The sequence below is a fragment of the Scomber scombrus genome, chromosome 3, assembly GCF_963691925.1.
Source record: "Scomber scombrus chromosome 3, fScoSco1.1, whole genome shotgun sequence".
NCBI lineage: Eukaryota > Metazoa > Chordata > Actinopteri > Scombriformes > Scombridae > Scomber > Scomber scombrus.
In genome coordinates this window covers 6,242,671-6,264,526 of record NC_084972.1, presented here as the reverse complement: position 1 = coordinate 6,264,526, position 21,856 = coordinate 6,242,671, and the positions used below count along the sequence as shown (strand labels likewise).

Below are 21,856 nucleotides of genomic sequence, written 5' to 3'. Positions count from 1 at the left end.
CTTAAATCCAACGCTGCCTTCAAGGACTGTCGGAGATCACAATGAAAAGTACCCCCCTTTTATGAGCCCCATAAAAGCGCATTGAAATGTTCCAGTCTTACAGGCTTGGTTGGTCTTAGTTGGTGTGGCATGGTGATGGTGCGTTATAACAACTTTTGTAATATTATCTGTCCGCTGCACAGACATCATACATAGGGAGCTCCTTTCTAATACTGGGTCATTTTAACCAAAAGAAAACGTGAAGTGAAAGGCGAGTTTAAGATTTGTAAAAGCGGGGCTTTACGAGCAGCACTCGAAGGCGACATGATGCTACGCGCGTAATGGATTTCCCCAGCACTGCTCCTGCAGGAGCTGCAGCGGCGGCAGCAGTCCAGCCACTTCCAATCTGCTCCACCACTTGATGCCGCCGGTGACCTTGGCAGACGGCGGTTACGTCTCAGTTTTAAATCGTGTGTGTGTGTGTGTGTGTGTGTGTGTGTGTGTGTGTGTGTTTTCTATTCACCATGGCGTCATCGGACGGGCTGGATGAGGACTGCGTGTTGCAGCGGGGAAGATCTCAGAGTGACCCGAGCAGCATCACCGAGGTCCGCCTGGGTGAAGCGCTCAGAGCAGGTAAGGAAGAGAAGAAGGAGCGGGTGAGGAGAGGGGAGGTGGCTGTAACGCATGTTGAACATCTGTCATCGGGCTCATTAGTTGGTGCTTTTGGCAGGTGGGTTGCATTATAGGAGACACATCGCGGCGTCGGGGGGGCTCGCAGGGGCTTGCAGCGCGCACATCCCAGCAGTGGTGATCCCGTTACATTTTTATGCAACAAACGAAGGATGTGTTGTAAACGTGCGTCATTTACTACATGCACCCATTGCGCTGCTGTGCTGTCGGCCTTACATGTGAATCTGCTCTAATGATAATAACGTGCCTAGAAAATATGTGTCATATAACATAGCAGATGTTGCCCAGCTGGTGTCATGACTGCACTGACTACTGGTTAGCCAGTGGTATATTCATTATATCTTAATATCGGCATGCAGTGATTTGCTGATTTTTTGTCAATTTCATACCCATATGCTTAATAGGCATACTGGCAGTTATGTACAGTATTACCCCTTGTTTCCCCCCACCAAGCTGTCACCCACTCATTGCCCAGTTTATTCCTTTCCATCCTCTCCATATCATCAAGCTGTGACTGGCAACCCCAAAACAAAACTGCAGATTAAGCCATCAGTGCAAAGAAAATCTTTTTTTTTTTTTAAACTGCATGTCCTCTTGGTATTTTTTTTTTAACCATCCAATCTTTGTATGAGTTTTTTTGCAGCTTGGTAAGATGGAATGTCAAACTTGCCATCACACATGGACTGCAGTATGTTGAGCTGAAGCTGATGAGAGAGAGTGCTGCTTGTGTATTTGGCTGTTTCCATGGTGATCCAAATGGCAGAAGGCAGCACTTGGCTCTCCAACTGTGAGCCGACATGGTGTTTGTCTGCTCCGCTTGCTAGTTGTGTTTATGTGTGTGTGTGTGTGTGTGTGTGTGTATTCAATACACCCGGTGATGTACAGCCACCAGCCATTCAAAGTGAAATGCCACTTAGACAGTGAATCGTGTTTATTCGTGAGATGGGATTCACATTTCCACTGGGGGATTCACTGGGGGAGGTGTTCACAGCAGCAGTAGTAAAATATACTGTTGTGAAAGGTATTGAACTGTAGATCAATATGAAAACATGATAAATCACTCAATTTGACTTGCAGGCCCTTGATATAGCTTTCTGCAAGCCATCGTCACCCACATACTGTAGATTCAACTGGTCTCACAACAGCAGAAAAAGTGATGAGTTGAACAGAGAAGATGATACCGAGCAGCTGTTGGGGCTCAGCAAGCATAGTCTGATGTGTGTATGAGGTTACAGCACTATGCATGAGACAGTATTCATCTTTATATTATAGCTTACATACTGTAACACACTTTTATTTTCACTTGTGTGATGTTACAGTCTGTTTGAACATCAGGGACATCTATCTTTAGATATGAGGGGCCACAGTAATACTGCAGAGAGAGAGGATCTTCAAGTTCTCTTGCCAACGGCAGATATTGTTGTATCCATGCCCTCAGTTTCGCATCCAGTGCTTGTCACGTTGTCATGGTTGTTATGGTTACATAACGGCGTTGGTGTATGTGAAACTCTGAGACAGTGCTGGCTCGGATAGCCCTGTGATATATGCCATTCATTACCATCTTAAACGGAACATGAAATTCACCCATAACCCCCCCCCCCCCCCCCCCCCCCCCCCCCCAAAGCGGCATAGCAGATTTCATCCAAAGCTGACATTTCCTGTGCAGCGTCAGGCAGACAGGAGCTTGGGCAATGCAGCAGTGAAAACCCGCCTGTCCCCCCCCCCCCCCCCCCCCTGCTTGGTGCTAACCCTTTCGTAGCCCTGGCACCCCTACTGCGGCTTTGATCCTGCCACTTGAAGACCCATCTCCATTAAAGAGGAGAATAGGAGGAGGGGGGGGTGGGTTGACAGATCTCTGATGGTGGCATTATCATGGCACCCAGCTGGGCAATGTCACAGTGAATCAGCTGCACAATAGACTTGACTTAATGTACAAATGACTTCTTTTTCCGATGTGACGCTTTAATGGTGATGTAGGAAAAAATGAAGTAATTGTGGGTACAACCAAAACAGAAGAATCACTTTGTGCTGAGAGTGAGTACTCACTTAATGCTTTCAAATCAGATTCTCATGCTGCTCATTTTGATGCCATATAAAGCACACAGAGCACTGAGGACATGAATACACGTTTCATAGAACTCACCACCTGAGTGCCTGGTTGACAGCGCTGTGCTCTGCCAGCTATTACGTAGAGACAGCAGACCAAGCACAAAACACTGTGCAGTGGATAAGAATTATATCCAATTCTTTCAGTGGAGCCGGTCATAAGCAGCCCACTTTGTTCAGCGCACGCAGGTTACATCATTAACTCGGCTGGAGATGATGCAGAATAAAGAAGCACAGCCAAAACAGTGTAGCCCAAAGGTGGAACTCGTGCTGCATTTAAAATTTGGCATATGCAGTAGCCAGCAATCCGGATATTCATTAATTTCATCAGTAGAAAGACGGCACGGGGGCAATGTGACACTGAACGTTCCTGCACACAAAACTTGGCAAAATGACTCAGAGTTTTTCAACGTTCCAACAGTCTGCTGGCAGTGAAGACAAGTGAATGTGATTTTAAAAAATGCGATGTTTCCATCTTAGTTTGTGCACATAATGCCAAGTTGCCATCATGAATAACTATATGCTAATCATACAGTAGTTACACAGTTCATGGATTTGGCTTCCAGTTGTAATTTATATCTAATAATATGTCGTTTTTAAAGTGTAATCTTGGATAAATGAACTTTAAGCAGCACTAATGAATGTTTTTATATTAACAATCAATAAATGACTATTGCTGTGTCTCAAATTTCGTACTTTTGTACTTATACTTCATATGAAAAATGCAATGCACTATGAGTACCTGGATGGTACACTCAAAACAGTCAAAAAGTTGAGTTTGTAACTATGGACACTTCTTGCCCTAAATGGTCGCCATCTTGGCTATGTAGCAGAACGGGAGGGACCACTTTTCAAACAGTAAATGGCGGCCAAAGACGTTGTAACTACGGTGAACATTGCCGCATTGTACAAATGTAAATTATACATGTGTTATTTACACTAAGCACCACTATAAACCATGAGTAGGTTTGTTTCGCGGTCTGTAATGATTTGGTACTGTGAACGGTAACGCAAATGCTAACGTCAGCTTGCTAACACTAGCTTGTTAACTAGCTAATTGTCATTTCTGGTAAGTGCGCAACAGCCGTGTTTGATTTGAGACAAGACATTTGCGCACTACAGGAGTAAGTATACAGAAGTGTACTAACAGAAGTATGTGATTTGAGACACAGTAGGCAGAAAAAGTTAGTGACTAGCTAGTCACCAATTTATACAGGTAAAGGATAATGTCCCTTTATTACAACAGGCTAGGTAATTGCTAATGGAATGTGGTGACATAGCTATAGGAAGATATGCATTAAGACAATCTGACAGATTGTAAACAAAGCCTCAAGTTAGACAAACTTATTTATAAGAGAAAAACAAGATTAACAAATGACTAACTTCCTAACCGCCACTGAGACATTAGCAACATTTCAGGTGGACTCACTTTTAGTTTTGTGTCCAAATAAAGTGGTGTAACCTATATAGTCATCTGACTGTTCATGTTTTTTGTCCTGTCAGACTTTGTTGTAGCAATGTCACCATGTCCCAGATCTCAGCAATTGACCTGGTTAATTGTTCCCAAAAACAAAAAAAAGATGATGGTCATAAAAAGCCAAAAAACTATTTAATACATAATAGTACACAAATGATTTTGCTGTTTACCTTAATAAGCATATTTATCCAATGTACTTTGGCAACAAGAAGCAAGGTTTTGATACTGATTGACATCCTGATGATGCTGGAGCGTTGCAGTTTCAGTTCAGTCTAAAGTTTGAACACAGCATCAAACTGCGGGTATCTTTTTTGATGCACATATATGGAAATGATTGAGGCACACTGTCAGTCCCCAGTGTTGCTTCTAGCCTGCAGGAGTCTCTTCTCTTGCTACCCTCATCTCCATTTTTGAGCTGGTGCTGTTGTACTAATCTGACATGCTGCTCTAACATCAAAGGCTTTCTCCCTGGACTCCTCTGCCGTCCTCCAACCGCTGCCCCCCACTCCCCCATGCGCTACCTCCACCACACCCGCACCCTCTTAGCTACTGATAGACCTTGGTTCAGTCCTTGCATTCGGTCAGAGGAGGCGGAGGGGGCTTGATGAGGAGATTAGGATTCCTTTCATTTGAATCACAGTGCCCCATGTTTTATTTATCAGCAGGCCTATACATTCAATGGATTGAAAGGAGAGAATAGCAAACCTGGCACCTGGCAGCTCACTCCTACATACCTGTTCAGCTCAGCATCACAGACATGAGTCATTTCACAGTAACTGCAGTTTGAGATGGGTAGGGATGAAAGGTGTGGATAGCTGCTAATAGAAAAGTAATAAAGCAGTGTTACTTCTATTGTACATAGTTGTCTCTATGGAAATGTCAGCTGTAAAGCCTTTGGCTATGTGCCATGTCACAAAGTATTGCCTTCCCTGGACTGAGAGCTCACTAAAGATGTATTCTAGTGTCTCATTTTTGTCACTTACACTGAAATTTTGCACCCTCACAATGCCTGTTAAAGCACCATGACAGTATTGGCAAGGTTTAGGATCTAGACATCTTACCCTTGGACATTACCAAAATAGAAGCCCAACTGCAGAACTTTACTTTTATGTTTAATTTAACTCAGAATAAGAAAATAACAGTCCTGTAACTAACAAGACTAAAGTTGTTTTCCCATATGAACTAATTGCTCTTTCACACATGTAACGCACAACAGACTATTGGCCATGTCCATCTCATACATCCCTGCTAGTGTATTGTTAAAGATTAGCTAGTTGTACACAGTGATATTGTGTTTGTCTCCAAGGTTACAGTATCATGAACTTCTTATCCTGAGTGGGAAGTTAAGAAATACTGGAAAATATGTTTTTTTTTTAATGTTTTGTATTTTGGTGTATTGTACACATATGTGAAGGCAGTGGGTGTAGAGACACATTCAATTGACATTGACAACACAAAAGAGGTTCATATTTTTAGTTTTATTCCAGATCTGTTATCTGTTTGACGTGGTTATATATAACAAAATGAACATAAATATTAGCTTCATTGCAGATCTGTGGTCCCCAAATGTGAAGTGTGCAGTTGGATCTACTTGAGAATACCAAGCAGAGATCAGACTGGAGATTTGTTGAAAGTCATCTTAAGCACCTGAATCTCTCTCTCTCTCACACACAAATACACACTCGCACACACTCACACATACAGCAGCAGAGATACAAAATGCTGCTAAGTGAGGTCAAGAGCAGTTTAAAGGTGAAATTGCCACCAGAGTGCTCGTCACGGTAGATACCAAGATGTTGCATAAATGAGGTAAGCAGTCACTGTCAGGAGAGTCCAGCACTGCAGTCACCTGACCTCTCCCAAAGAATAGAGACAAATGGTTTGTCCAAGGTCATGCTGCATACAAAGTGGGAATGGACACACACCCAGGATTACTCTGCAGTACACAATACTGCAAGGTTTAAGATGAGTGAGAATTAAACTTGACGGAGACAGGGATGAACAGTGTGTAGGCAGCATTGGAATAAGCTTTGAAATGATTTGAAATTCAATTAAGAGCAGGTGAAAACATAAAACTCGACATAGAAAACCCAAAACAGAAAATCAAAACCATACTTCATACCCCTCTGTGGGTATTTTTAGAAACTGATGTAACTCCTTAGAATTTTTTTGGATCTCATGCCTATTTCAAAAGTGGAACATCTGAAACCAGTAATGAAGGATTAAACATGGACGGCATGGTAGTGATTAATGTGGGGCATTGCAGAAGTGATGTGACTCTAATCTAAGGCTATAAATGAAAATGTGACTTTGCTGAGACGGTAATAGGTTGTTCCATCAGCGAGTTTTACCCTTGAGTCTTTGGTGCAGCATTGATTCTTTTTTTATTAGCTGGCCAAGATTCAGTAGTACAGTGGCTTATTCAAAAGCACCTCGTTTTTTTGTGCCAAGTCATCTCTTGTGGCATTACGCACTATACAGAGACGTCCCCAGGTCCCACTGACTTCAGGGCCCTCTGAGAGCTGCGTAGCAGGCAGGACAAAGCATGACGTCACTCTTTCACAGTGCAGCTAATGAAAGGACACAAATGCAACTATGTAGGAGACTCATATGGTAGATAGATACGTACATGTGTGTGAGTGTAGCGAGGATTCAGAAATATAAACTTTACTGAGTTTTAATAACAGAATAACAGAAATCTACTGACCAAAAATGTTTAACCACTCCCAACCAAACCAAACATTTTGATTCCTTTTTTAAAAATATATTCTGTTTAATAAATTAAGTGTAACTTTTTCTACATTTCTGTTTTCCAAGCTACACATAATACAGCTTCTATGCTTGACTCAAACTGTTAACTCCTTCAGAAGGAACATTTCCCTTTACTCAACACCAGACACCCACTTAACAGGCATTTAATAGCAGGCTAGTGGCACATGGACACCTGGCCAATCTTAGCACTTGAATGCTACACTTGGCGCAGCCATTATAACGCTTCATTGTCTCACTGGCACCTTAAACAACACCCACCCACCAACACTTCCCCTCGCATTGTTCTAACGCAGGTCTGATTTTGAGCTGAATGTCATATAATCCATTTTTAATATACTTTTTTTTAAATGTTTGGAGTGACTTGGTCATCTGCATGAATAAGGAGTGAGTTGTCTGATCCCTAGATGTGATTAACATCAAGGGAATAAAAGGTAATAATGTGATAATTCTGTTTTGAAGCAGGTTTTCCTTTTCTGAGAATAGAGAATAAGATGAATATAGATAGATACTCCTTGACTACGTTCATACTGCAAGACTTAGTGCTAAACTCATTTACTAACTAATTTTTTTAGTTTGACTATTCACAATGTTTTTTAAATATAGCCAATATCATAATACAGTGTGAACTAGTCACGGTCCTGAACTGATCTGCAGGCGCAAAAGAACAACAATAAAGACGTAAATTGCAGCAAGCTGTCGTATGGAAGCAAACATAGAGGCCATTGAAATCAGTGTTTCCTGTCTCATTAAGGTGATGTACAGTGGAAACCAGCAAATGTGTGAGCTAGGCCTATTACAATAATTACATTATTGACTTATCGTACAATAACGTAATTATCAACATCATCGTGTCTATATATGGACATGACCTTGATCATTTTTTTTGCCTCAATATTGCCACACTTCACATTAGCAGCTAAGAGGCTATTCATGTCACATTGGCTAAGCAAGTAGTTGCCTCCATTCCTCACTGTGCAAGTCCTGAGTGGAGACTACAGCTTATATGAAATTTAAAGGTCAATAACTCTGTCCCGTCCCATAATAGCAGTCTGTGTTTTCACAGAAGTGTAGCACCTATTCTCCAATCCCAGCCCCCTGTATTATTATGCTATTATATTATCTTTATATCAATGGTATAAACTGATCTTCAGATTACAATAATATTGTTTATCGTGATTATTCCTGAGACAATATATCATCCAATAAAAGTAGTTATTGTTACAGGCCTGGCGTGAGCAGGCGAGGACGAGGAGAAAGAGAGCACATTTTTTGTTATGGCTTTTTGTGCAGTAATGGCTGCTACTTCTATATGGATGAGTGTGGGTGGATGTGGAGTTTAAGCCAGGAGTGGTGGGATCGTGACGTGAGTGGCTTCACAGAAACAGATTTCATCCAAAATTTCAAAATGTCAAGTGCTACTTTTAAGTACATCTGTCAGCACCTCTCCACAAGACTCTCACAGCAAGACACTCAATTCAGGCGAATGATGTAAAATTTGCATGAATTCTGATATTTCTGCTCAGATCTGAGCTCGCACTGCAAAAAAACAGACCTGTATCTGATTTAGGACCACATATGAAAGGGGTACACATTAGAATAGAAAGATCAGGTTCCATGTGATTGATCAGAGTCACATATGATCCAAAGCACTGGCTAAAGCACAGTCTGACCATATTCATTGTCTCCGTGTACAGACTTGATCGAACAGCAGCACCAACAGAAATGGTGAAACTGTGCTACACCCTCCCCCACTATACACACATACACAAACACACACACACACCGTCTCCCCTCCCCCAACAACTAAACAATGAGGATATCACACATATACAGTAGGGCTTTAAAAAAATGCTGTTCTGGTGCATTCAAGTTCAGAACAGGCAAAATTAAAAACAGAGCGGTGGTGAAAGCCATGCCCAAAAGAGATGAATGTCTTGTGGCTTGTGTGCACAGCTCTGCATGCTATCCACAACCAACTCACTGTTTTCACTCCCGGCAGAGCTTCACTTTTATGCTTCATTGTGCTCTCTATGTCCATGATCTTCAGCATTACTGCCTGCGTGCACTTAAACGGATTTTGTTGTGCATGTGTACCCCTTTTGTTTTGTGCCCTTCTTTGATTTAATACGCTGGAATTGCAGTCACATGTTTATAGTAGCGGTGTGTGCTCCTGAGGGCGGATGCGCACATGCCATAATATGCTTTATTTTAAGAAGGAATAACTGTTAACTGTGTGTGTCGAGATGGGAAGCTGAGGCTGAGATCTACCCAGCGAGCGGGCTAAGCATGTTTGGGGGGGAAGCTTCTTGACTTAAGCTGTCAGCCATTTACACATAATGTATCTTTTATGAATGTTTCATGTGCTGACCTAATTCCTTTCAGAGCCGAGTAAAAGCAATATGTTTCACATGAGAACACAGCAGAGCATCCAGCTGATCCATCAGACATCCCCATCCCACAATAAGGGGATAGGCAAGGCTGGACAAATGGAAACAGAGCTGCGATATGATCACTTGGACGCCCTGGGAAGGCAAAAATAGTGGCTCTATAGACCACCCCGGCACAGTTATTTTCAGTCATTTCTGTTTTGTTTTTTTTTTTAACAAAAACTACACCACATCCCACAGAGATGGAGAATAGAAAAAGCCTAGTGAGGGCTTTATCACCAAAAAAAAAGAGATACTTTGCTCTCTGTGGCAGACGTAATTAAAGCAAATGCTTAAGCCCAGAGCATCTGACAGATTTGAATCTCTCAGCAGTGTGAAAAAGAAGGAGGAGGAGGAGGAGATGGAGAATGGGTGGGGGCAACAGCTGCAAAAATCATTCTGCTAGAAACTGGGTGCTGGATTTGAACATGTGTATCTGCTGTTAGAATTGAAGCTTCAGTTAGAATGAAAGCTACTAATCAGCAACAAACTGCTGACCTGATGTGACTTTGTGAGAAAGAAACAGGCAAATGCAAAAATCATGCAAAATGAGGGGGCATTTATCAGTTACAGATAATGGCCAGAAATAGATGGCTGGACACGCCCTACACATGGCAACTTCTGCCTTTCATTGACTGACTGACTTACTTAGTGATGATCATTGGTCAGCTGGCTGACTGTTGGAGTATTCTTATTAAGGCTGGATATCCTTTTAAAAAATTACAACACCAGTACCAATCCAAGTACCCTTTAAGTGATACCAATACCAATTAAGTACTTCATTCAATACCCATCATGTGAATAGAAGCATTAAATAAAATGCCACTCAAATGCATTTTGAAACTCTTCAAATTATTAATATTTACAAAATACAAAATGCTCTAAATCAGCCTGTGGGTCACAGCATCCATCACACATTTTTAATCCATGTATGTGTATATAGTGCATAGATGTATACTCAGGCAAGAAAGTGCAATGAATGTGTCCTTGCATACTACTTAGGGGGTTAAATAGTCATCATTTCTAGCTCAGGATGCAAAAAGGATCGATTGCAGGTATCGTTTTTGACGGGAGACGTTTCAATAATACTTGGTATCGATTTATGTCAATCGAGTACTGAAACCCAGCCCTAGTCCTTATTGACTGTTGCTTTTTCAAAATGAATCGGCGCCAACAGTTTTCTACTAAGTCCTCTTTCCCTATCCTTAACTAAGTTATTCTTATTTCAACTACAACCAATTTTGTTTGTAGTTGGTATGCTAAATATGAAGCTATAGAGCCATAAACCTGAGCTCGCCAGACAACATAAGCTAAACTAAAAGCCTGCTGGCTCTAGCTTCGTATTGCGTACCTGCGCAGGAGTGGCATCAATCTTATAAATCTAACTTGGCTGGCATTTTCCTCAAATGGAAAAATATTCCTTTAGCCAAGTAGTTTTTATTCCCACACCTAAAAGAAAACTTAACAATAACAGTGGCAGATAAAAAAATGATGTTACTTTTGTAAAACGTGGGGTATGCTTGATATGAAGTAGTCCACGTTGGAGGGGATAAATGTTCCGAATACCCTTGTAGCGAAAAGGCGGTCATCATAGAAAAGGAACAGACATGATAATTGTTCTAATGGGAATAAAAGTGCATATTTTTGGACAGTCCTTGAAAGCATTTATGGTGTTGCACTCGTTTGTCTGGAGAAAGAGAAAAAAAGAGAGCGTGATAGAGAAATCACACCTACTTTCTCACCTCAGCATACCTGGTCAGTCACTGTGTGAAGTGGTGTTCTTGTTAAATTGTCAGTTATAAATTAAAACACTGACTGCTTTAATTCCAGCATTGGAAAGTTGTAGAGAGAAGTGGTTTCCAGTTCTGTTTGACAATCAAACAGGCACTTTGTTTGAAATATATATATATGACCCCTTAATGGTTATATGTAATAGGTTTCAACGGTTTGGAGGACTTGTCTGATAAGGGTTGGGGTTGATCACCAACAATGTTGATTATCAGTGATTTGTCTTTTAAGCAAAAATACCAAAAATGTGCTGGTTCCAGATACTTAAGTGTGAGAAATTGCTGCTTTTACCAATTTTCATGGTTTAAATTGAATATCTTTGGACTGTTTGACCGATCGACGCACCTTTCTTGGAAATTGTAATTCCCATCTCACTCTTCACTACACCTTTTATAGACTAAAGACAAAATTGATTAGTCAGAAAGTATTATCCGCAGATACTGAAACTAATCGATAATTTCAGCCCTGAAACAAATCCTATTCGCTAAGCCGAGCCAACACCAAGTCCGACCTGAGAAACCTGGCTTCCTCCCAACCTTGAAACATCCCCTTCAGTGGAATCCCAGAGACTATTTAGTTTGCAGCTCACACACACTGTATACGCAGTCAAGGCTGTGTCTTCCCCACTGCTACAGCTTCCTATCTGTCACCGTGACACTGCATTGGCTCGTAGGCTGCACAGGCTGTCACTATACCTGATGAATGATTCAGCAGATTTAAAGGGGAACAGTACTGGACTTGAGCAGCAGCAGCAGCAGCAGCAGCAGCAGCAGCAGCAGCAGGGTTTTATGAACATAAAATTAATGTTTTATAGTTTGAAGTGGTGGTGTTGGCACAAAGAAAGCCTGTTTAAGGTGGTACATTTCAGACAAGCGTGTTATGAAAACAGTCAGTCTCCTGCTTGCTGCCTGTGGCGTGGCTCTGAGCCTGACCTGACCTGAGAAATCGCAGCTTTAATGTTCATAATAATGTAACCCACATATTAACAGAGCGATGTCAACAAATATCTATGTGAATGTTGTGTATGGCATTCAACCCATCCATCCATACCTTATTTAACATTTTCTGTGCCTGACAGAGTTTCCAATACAAAATTATGAATTTTATCTTTCACAGTTTGTATAATTGAATACGCTTGCACTGTATTACAGAACAGCTGATACAAAATCAATCAAAGTAATAGCATCGTAGCAACATGGAAAATTGATCTGAAACCACAGGCAATAGAGCTAAAAGCATCACAATATGATTATATAAGAAAAAGACAAACATTTTTATTTTATTTTTTAAATTTATTTAACCATCAGCAGCACAATTAGCAGGATTGGGAACATAAAAAAGCATAAAAATGTACAATGAAAATAAAGAATGCATTACAGAATCATAAAATATTCAAAAAATATTCATTAGTATTTGTTGCAAGTCCTCAACAAGAGGGATCAAACGGGGGCAATATGAGTCATCAGAACATCTGCAGCCAGATGTGCCTGCCTTCAAGTCATTTTGAAGGACTTTAAAAGCATCCAGTGGAGACCAGCTTCTGAAGATTCGGGTCATTTTCCGACTGATTCCAGGCAGATGGAGCAGCATACTTAAAAACAAACACACACGGATGACATGCAAGGAAATGAATGCAGAACTAAACAAAGAATAAGAACAACAATCAGCGTGTCCTAGTCTTCAAATGTTACTCTATGCTTCTGTGGCATTCGTTTCAAAAAGAAATGCGGTTGCTAAACAAAAACATTATATAATGTGTGTGCCAGCTGATATTTTGAATTTCAGATGCTCAGTGTCCCAGAACATTATAATTAGAAGGAATGTTTTCTTTGGTTCTTGGAAGATGTTACATCAGCTTTATGGACATCTCAAATAACTCATCTTTCTTATGTTTAATGCATAGTACTGAAAGATATAACCATTGACTGTATATAAATATGGATGACACGTCTCCACTTCCTACCGCTTTGCAAAAGTGAAGCTAAAATATATCTTTCTCGGAGCTGCCATTTTGCTTGTGTTACACAATTTGGAGCCAGAGTCTGCGGAGTAGAATATATTGCCAAATGACTGAATAATAAGAAACCTATCAGAATAATGAGCACCTGAAAAAACTTCAGGGTGATATGAATGACCTAAAATGACAGAAAACAACTTTTTAAACTTTTTTTTAGCTTTGTCTCATGTTCCATCTTATAACATGGAGGGGGACGGGATTCATGACCTATACTGCAGCCAACCACCAGGGGACAATCAAGATGTTTTGGCTTCACTTTTGGGGAGCTGTCATAACTTGCATATTTATACACAGCCAATATATTATATATATATGTATAATTCATTATGTCTAATGGTAGCAATCTGTTGAAGAATTGAAGACTAAATGTTTGATCATATAATATTGTTCTTTATGTCAGGCTATCAATAGTTGTCCTATGATTCAGTTACACATAGAAGCTCTCCCATCATCGACAATGTGACCACTTTGCAGTTGAGGTTCGCAATTAATAGTAAAGTGCTTTGCTGCAAATTGTTCCACAAATGGACGGCCCCTAAAGGTTTGAGCTGTTATTCTGCTGATGTAGAGCATGTTTCTCCATTTTCCATCATCTCCCCTGTGACTGCACAACACTTATACACCCCCCCCCCCCCCCCCATCCTCCTCCACGAACATGAGCACACACAAAAACAAAAAGCTATATGTTACCACCCATCAGTTATAGTGAAAATGTAAAATATGACCTCATATTTAACAGATTTTGCCGATTTTTGGTAAGATACAGTAGCAAATAGTCAGTGTGGTTCCCATTCATTTCAATTGAAGCTCAAATTCAAGCCTGTAGCTCCTGTTCTGGTGCAGTCTCCTGCCACCTCCGATAGACTCATTTTGTTTTACTTTGGATGTACATGTATGGCCAATAGAAACACTGATGATGTGTTTGGAGACGGGGAATTCATTAATCTGACATTCTGAAAATGTCACACTGCAAGACTGCGAGCCGCATCGGCGCTCTCATACACTGTTTACAACTTGTGTTTTCTCTCTGCAATATTAATGTATTCCCAACATCCGAACTGTGACATCACATCTTTTTTTGGAGCCGAGTTTGGAGCGGTCTCGTTGTCATACTTTTATACCTCAATTGGAACAGCTAAAGAACACAGTTTTTATTAAGTGACTGAGGCCCAGTAAAGAGTTGTGGTAACACTCTCACCGCTAAAAATATCATCTATTCAAATGATGTTGTCTAAATTAGCTAGTTAGTCCTAATGAGATTCCAGTTTCACATTATCTGTGGGTCAATGATGATTTTTTGTGTCCATATGGTTAAGTCAAATTTAAAGGGGTTTAAATGAATACATTGAAAATAAATGTAACACGTTCTTTTTTTGTGGACCTAGCATAAAATTTCTGCTTTTCATCCATTTTGAGAGAATATATTAGAGGATTATGGCAAAAATGTCTAAGTGGTGTAACCATAAAAACTTACTTATTGTACCAAATAATTAAACTTGCTTAAAAATGCTAAATTCTCAATAAAACACCATATCAACTAGTTTGGCATGATCTTAGATTATAACTTTTTTAATATTAAATAAAGGTAATGGAATACAATTGTTCTAAATATTAAATTCAATCTTTTTTTTTTTTAAATGAAGTAATTATTTGTATAAGTTTTTTGTAGTTACACCATTTGACCATTCAGTCTTACTTTAGGTTAAAAAAAATGTCGCAACAAACGAAGCCAACAAAAATACAAAATTCACATTTTAACAGCCTGATGCTGCTTTTAAGACAATTTTTTAAAAGATTTTTTTTTAAATTGCTCATCTTATTTTGTCACTGACCCCTGTACAAGACTATGGTTAGCACAGAAATCATACCCCATTTCTCACAGTGGACTCTGAGCTGTCACACAGGTGCAATTAAAAACGTGAATAGATCTTTTGAAAGCAGGAAAAGCACATTAACAATGGCAGAATTCCATTTAGGTGAGCCAGCTCCATGTCTCCGGTGTTGTGCTCACTCACTGAAAGCTGACAATTAATGGAATGGATTAATGGTATTATTTCTACCTGTGCTTTTTCCTGCTTTGACACGTTAAATATACTTGCCATAAAAAGGCTGTATTATGGCTGCATTGTGTGTTTAGGTGCAGGCGCTTCAACTTGTCAGGTGCTGCATTCAGGCAATGTTGGCAAAATGGGAAGAAATGAAAAGCCTCCTGCTATTCTGACTTCGGGAGCATTGACACATCATGCCGTGATGTTTATACCCTTTGCACTGCTTTGCCTTTTAGTCACACTGCTAGACTTTTGTTGTGTTACTTATTTTTAGCAGTTCTTTAACATAGTGAAACCTGTAATTACAAGCTTGAGGCTGGTGTGAACAGCTTTTTTTCCCACCTGGCTGCATGCAATCACAACCTTAATGATATGACATGAAAGTAACAGTACCAGGTAAAGCTCTAGTGTAACTCATTCATTACAAAATCCACAAAACCAAACTGGAGCTCACACACCTTAGTGGGATGAAGCCATCATTAACAGCATTAATTACTGCTGTGACCAGAAGTGTTGATTGTCTAAGAAACTGTGGCTCCACTCATTGAAGCTCTGCCATTCTCTGCCACCCGTGTATATTATATGAATCATGCATCAGTGCAGTGGCTACAGATTCCATCATCTTCCAGTTGGCAAGCTTGTGGTCATTTGTCATTTTTTTTGTTTTATGAACCAAACTTTTGGCATTGCCTTCCATCCTCGACCACATTAAATGAAGTCTTGTAAATATTGAATGAGATTGATGTTCGCCCAGCTTCCTATGCGCCTCTGTTTATATTCTTTGCTTACTGCACAGGTGTCCCAGAGGAGAGATCCTGCCATTGACTTTTATCATTTCTGATGCAGCCCAGCCCTTCCTTGCTGTTAATGTTCCAGTGGTCCTCTCTAGAAAATCGATATGTAACCGCAAAGGCTTTGTTTACACACAAGTGATGTTGTCTGAATAATTAATAATTAGTCTCCTGCACAGTCTCCAATGCAAGTAGAGGAAAATGTATTTTAAAATAATTTCTTTGCTTGAAAAACCAACAATATACCTAATAAAAACTGTAGTATTGCAATGGGATTATGGGCTTGCATTATTAAATAGGGAGACTGCAATAGCCTTAGTATTTCTTCTTTTATCACCTGTGATATTTACAGTGGTATCATTTTCTAACCCAATGTAGCTGCCTGATTCATTTATATTATCTTGCTGTAATTTAACAGCATGGCTTTATGGATGGCAATGATTTGAAACTTCTACTTTATGATGTAAGGAAATAGGATAAAATGCTACGCTGTTCTATTTCTATTATGTATTTTCCCTACATATCAGACATGATTTATTATCTATAGTACCCAGCAGACTGTGCCACACTTGAAAGAATACATTCACATACAGTATACTAAAGGATATAGACATGCTATAAAAGTTGGCTTTATTGAAAAGATAAATATGCAGTTTTAAGATAAGTCCTGCATTCAACTTCCCATATGTGTAAAAGTACTATTGACAAAGTTTTATCAGCAAAATGACTGATAATACATTAAGCATAAAAAGGACAGTAAAAGGACCATTACGTTGGTGCTAGGCAGTTTCATCCAGTGGTTCCCAACCTAGGGGTCGGGCCCTTCCAGTGAGTCACAAGGTAACTGAGGGATCCAGTGATGATTAATAAGAAAAAACACAGTTCTGTTACGCAAATATGATTTCATTTTTTGGCCTCCTTTAAACTTTTTCTTATTGTGAAATATTGGAAGACTTGACCACAAACAGTTGTTTAAATGAAACCATGTGAGAGGTTTCGAGGAGGAAATGGATAACAACCCGTAGACATCTGAAATGTGACGAGAAACATATTTTTTGGGTCGGGAACCGCTGGTTTAAACTTGAATGTAATGTATTTTATAAGCTTATCATATGTTGTTTATATAAAATCTTCATCTGAAAAGTAATTAAAACTGCCAGATGAATGCAGTGGTGTAGAAAGTACAATGTTTTCTTCTGAAATGTAGTGAAGTGGAAGTATAGAGTAGCATGAAATGGAAAAGAAACTCAGCATTGTACGGGAGTAAATGTGCTGACTTACTTTCCATCATTATTATATTAACTGTGGGTTTAGGTACATGTAACTAAAACTAAAGCAGTCTAATAGGCTACAATAGTCCATTGTTACAGAGGTCAACTTTTTCATTAGCACGTACCATTCAATGCTATTGTATTAGCTTACTTATTGGAAGCAATATTGGAAACACCTTTCAGTAATGGCTTAAACCAGGGGGGTCAAACAACCAGTACATTAAAAAGGAAGGAAGGAATGAATGAATGAAAGACAGATGGAAAGTAGGAAGAGAAGACAGGAAAGAAAGAAAGAAAGAAAGAAAGGACAGATGGAAGGAAGAGAAAACAGGAAGAAAAGATGGAAGGAAGAAAGGAATGAAGGAAGGATGGAATGGAAGACAGGAAAGAAAGAAAGAAAGAAAGGACAGATGGAAGGAAGGAAGGAAGAGAAAACAGGAAGACAAGATGGATGGATGGATGGAAGGAAGAGAAGAAGGACAGATGGAAGGAGGACAAGACAGGAAGGAACGAAATAAATAAAAAAAGAAAGAAAGAAAGAAAGGGCAGATGGAAGGAAGGAAAGATGGAAGGAAGAAAAGCAGGAAGGAAAGATGGAAGGAAGGAAGAAAGAAAGGACAGATGGAAGGAAGAAAGGGAGGAAGGAAAAGAAGACAGGAAGGAAAGTGCGCCGGATTGGACTCCTCGGTGGGCCCACGGGCCTCATGTTTGACACCCCTGGCTTAAACTAACAACTGTTTACATGTATACAGAAATATGACAGCGATAACTAGCATTGTTCAGATAGTTAAGCTGCTTTCAGTGTGTTAGCATTGGACCAGCTGTTAACCCGTGTGTGTGTGTATGTGTGTGTGTGTGTTTGTAACAGTAGTAGAAGATGAGCGAGTGTGTGCCAGTTTCGTTGCCCTCCTCCTCCCGTCCAGAGGGGCGGGGTCCACATGGCAAGCAGCTGCAGATGTAACCCGGTCGCTCGTACTTTTGTTTGTGCTGACTCCAGTCAGTCCGGGTCGCCCTTAAACTAGCTTTTTTTTTTTTTTTTTTTTTAAACCTATATATATCACCGGTTGAACCTAGCTTTTGTAACACAGAGTACGATATTCGTCCGTTTATCTCTTAAACTACACCACGGCATTGATAGCATCAGTCTCCGGTCAGTGTGAGCCCGCCGCCGGCTGTGTGTGTGATGTGAACGGCGTGTGTCGGAGGAGAACGCGGAGCTGTGTATCCTGTCATACGTAAGTGTCATTCTTCAACAGTTTGCTTTACGCTCAATACTACGCTGATTTATGGGCAATTCGCAGGAAAAACATAACATTACACTGTTCATGTTATGTGCCTGAAGGGATTTGAAGTCCATATGGCTCTCAGTGGCGCTATACCACAATATAATATTACTACAATATTCCCACAGTGAGCTGTACTTTTATCTTATAGGCTAAATGTGACATCATTGTGATAAACCTATTATATTCCTATAGGCTATGAGACTTTTCATAAGTCATGTGTGATATGATTAAAGCATGAAAAGGTTACTATAAGGGTTTTTTCCCCCTATTAGTAATGGTTTATTTCACTCAGGAACATTAAACTCATGACTGTATGGTTATGTGAGTGATGATGAGTATGTGATGAAGATGTTGTGACACTTCTGGCAGGTGCTTTGTGTTTAAGTATCATTATCTTTACATTTTATTTATGCAGCACAATAAGGAGATTGTTTCTTCTTCTTCCTTTTCCATTGGCTGTAAGACGTGTCATTTTTCACCACCTACTTTATAACCACTACTATGAATATTTCAGCATCACTTGCAAATTAAAAATACAGGGGCTGCCTGACTTACATTATGCATCATTACACGCCGGGCCGCGATTGGCTGCCTCTCTACCATCTTTCTGTGTGGCAACAGCCTTCCCCATCCGCCCAGCAACTCCCTATTCCTCATGCCGTGGTGATTCTCTGCCTCCGAGGGCCTTTTCTGCAGCATCCAGCGTGGTAACCATGGCAACGGCAGCCTGACCCTGGGTGGTGCTGCGACAGTTACTACACGCTTGACCTGAATTCCTCGCCACATCCCCGGAGCGGGCAGAGACGTCGACTTTGGGGGGGGGGGGGGGGGGGGCTTGACCTGCTTCTCGTCGTCAGCGGTCAAGCAGGAGTTGTGGGGTGTCTTTGGGGAAAGCCAAGCCGCTGATACTGCTGCTTTTTCACGGATCAATAAACTGTGTTGTGATTGGCCTTGTGTTGGGAGAGGAAGCCTGTGTGTGTTTTGTAATGTTATCTCTTGTGCAACAGTCACAGGTCCACAGTGGGTGAAATAATCTGAAGCATCTGTATGCAGATAGAAAAAAAAAGAAAAAGAAAAAACAGCTGGAACAGAATCTCTAGCTTGCTTAAAGTCTGGGAACAGCCTGTGTGAACATTTTATTGCTGACATGACGATGGTTTGTATCTGTGCTGGAAATCTGTTTAATATAGCGCCGACTTGAAAGTTTACATGACATCCCTCAGCTGCTAACTGCATCATTTTGTAGCTTTTTTTTGATTATCACTCAGGTTTTGACGTCAAATTGTGAACATGTGGTACTTTTTCCTGGGTTGCCGTACCATCACATCCCTGCCTGGCTTATGTGGTCCTGCACCTGTGGAATATTTCCATATAAACCACAGTACATTTCAGTTTTAGCCTTCGTGTTATGTAACTGGTGCTAGTGGGGAAGTGTATGTAATTCATTTCTTAAGGGATAAATGAACAGATGTTGTGGATTTAGACGTCGCTGACAGAAAATGAAAGTGTTTCACGCAGCGATCCCCTGCACAGCCCACGGCTCAGCTGTAGTCTCCCTGAGGTGTCAGCTTGTTGTCAGAGCCAGACTGTGGCGGAGTGCCTATTTCTGTCCTTTCTCCAAGGAACCTCTCTCTCTCTCTCTCTCTCTCTCTCTCTTTTTCTCTCACTTTCTCAGTTCAGCATAACAGGAGTCAGCTCAGTCAGCGTCTGTGCTGCTCCGCCTCTCTGTCCATCACTGTGATCACTTCTCTACAGCTTAACCTGCAGACTTAACAGTGCTTCACGAAGTCAGTGTATTAGCTAAGAGAGATAACTATTGATTAACAGTCTTTGTCTATGGAGAGAAGTCACAGCTTCTGCACACAGCTGGTCGATCAACAAAAAGAGTCATTTTCCGAGTCATTTTTCAAGCAAAATTGAAAACATTTTTTAGTGCCAGCATCTCAGATGTGAAGATTTTTTAAATTCTTTGTCTTGTATGTTAATAAACTGTATATCTTTTTTTTTTAGACTGTTGTTTGGACAATGAAGATGTTGTCGTGGGAAACTGTAATGGGAAGTTGACACTATTCTGTGACATTTTATTGACAAAACATTCAATAGATTAATCAAGAAAATAATTTGCAGATTAATCAATAATTACACACACAGATCTAAGTCAATGTGACTGTTAGTTAGACAAAACAAATAGTTTTCTCAATTTATCACTAGCCTGTCACAGTAATTACGTTATTGACTTATCGTACAATAATGTAATTATCAGCATCATCGTGTCTTTATATCGATTTATCATATGATACATGGACATGACCTTGATCATTTTTTTACCTCAATATTGTCACACTTCACATTAACAGCTAAGCAAGTAGTGTCCTCCATTCCTCACTGTGTACTTCCTGAGTGGAGACTGCAGAAGCACGCAGCGCTACTTATATGGTATTAAAGGTAAAGGAAGCGTAGCGTCCACTCTCTAGTCCCACTCCCTTGCATTATTATGCTATTATATTATCATTATATCAGTGGTATAAAATGATCCTCCAATATATTGTCCAACAAAAGTAGTTATCGTGACAGGTCTAAGGACATGTATCCTTTATAAGACACTATCGCTTAATTAGTAAATTTTTCAAGAAAATATGCCAGGAAACAAATTAGTTAAAGTCTAAAATCTAAATTGTGAATGTTAGTTGGACGAAACAAATTATTTAGATTTTTGAATGGATGATCATTTTCTCAATTTATTGATAAGCCTAATCGTTTGATCTATTAATGCATCAATACTGAAAAATAGTACCAAATGAATGGACTAATTGTTTCAGCACTACACCAACACACACAGAACAAAGGAATGATTATATTACATTAGACTATTATTTGTATCGGTTAATGATTCAGAACCCTTGTTAGAAATATATGTATTACTTTGCATTTTATTAAAATACTAAAACCTCAATTAAAAGACACATTTCCCCTGAAATCTGGCTTACAAAAACACAGGAATGAATTTTCATCAGGATCCAAAAATAAGGACAAATCCAGAACAAGAAAGCTAACAAAAATAAACAGTCGGGGACGTGTAGACGCAGCAGGATGTTCAGTTCAGAAGCAGCGTGTAAGATTTGTACAATCCTGTCACTACTGTACGAAGTCAAACGGTGCAGCAGATTCCCGTGCACCTCGACGAGATGCACGCAGCCTAAAATAG

The 21,856-nt window shown here is 40.1% G+C and overlaps 1 protein-coding gene across 1 annotated transcript in view; it reads left to right on the top strand.

Moving 5' to 3' along the window:
- Window positions 1-503: 503 nt before the first annotated feature.
- Window positions 504-21,856, top strand: part of phactr3b (phosphatase and actin regulator 3b) — a 53,560-nt gene continuing 32,207 nt past the window's right edge. The window contains exon 1 of the mRNA XM_062416640.1: window positions 504-612. Coding sequence (XP_062272624.1) covers window positions 504-612 — 109 coding nt within the window. The remainder of the gene's footprint in view (window positions 613-21,856) is intronic.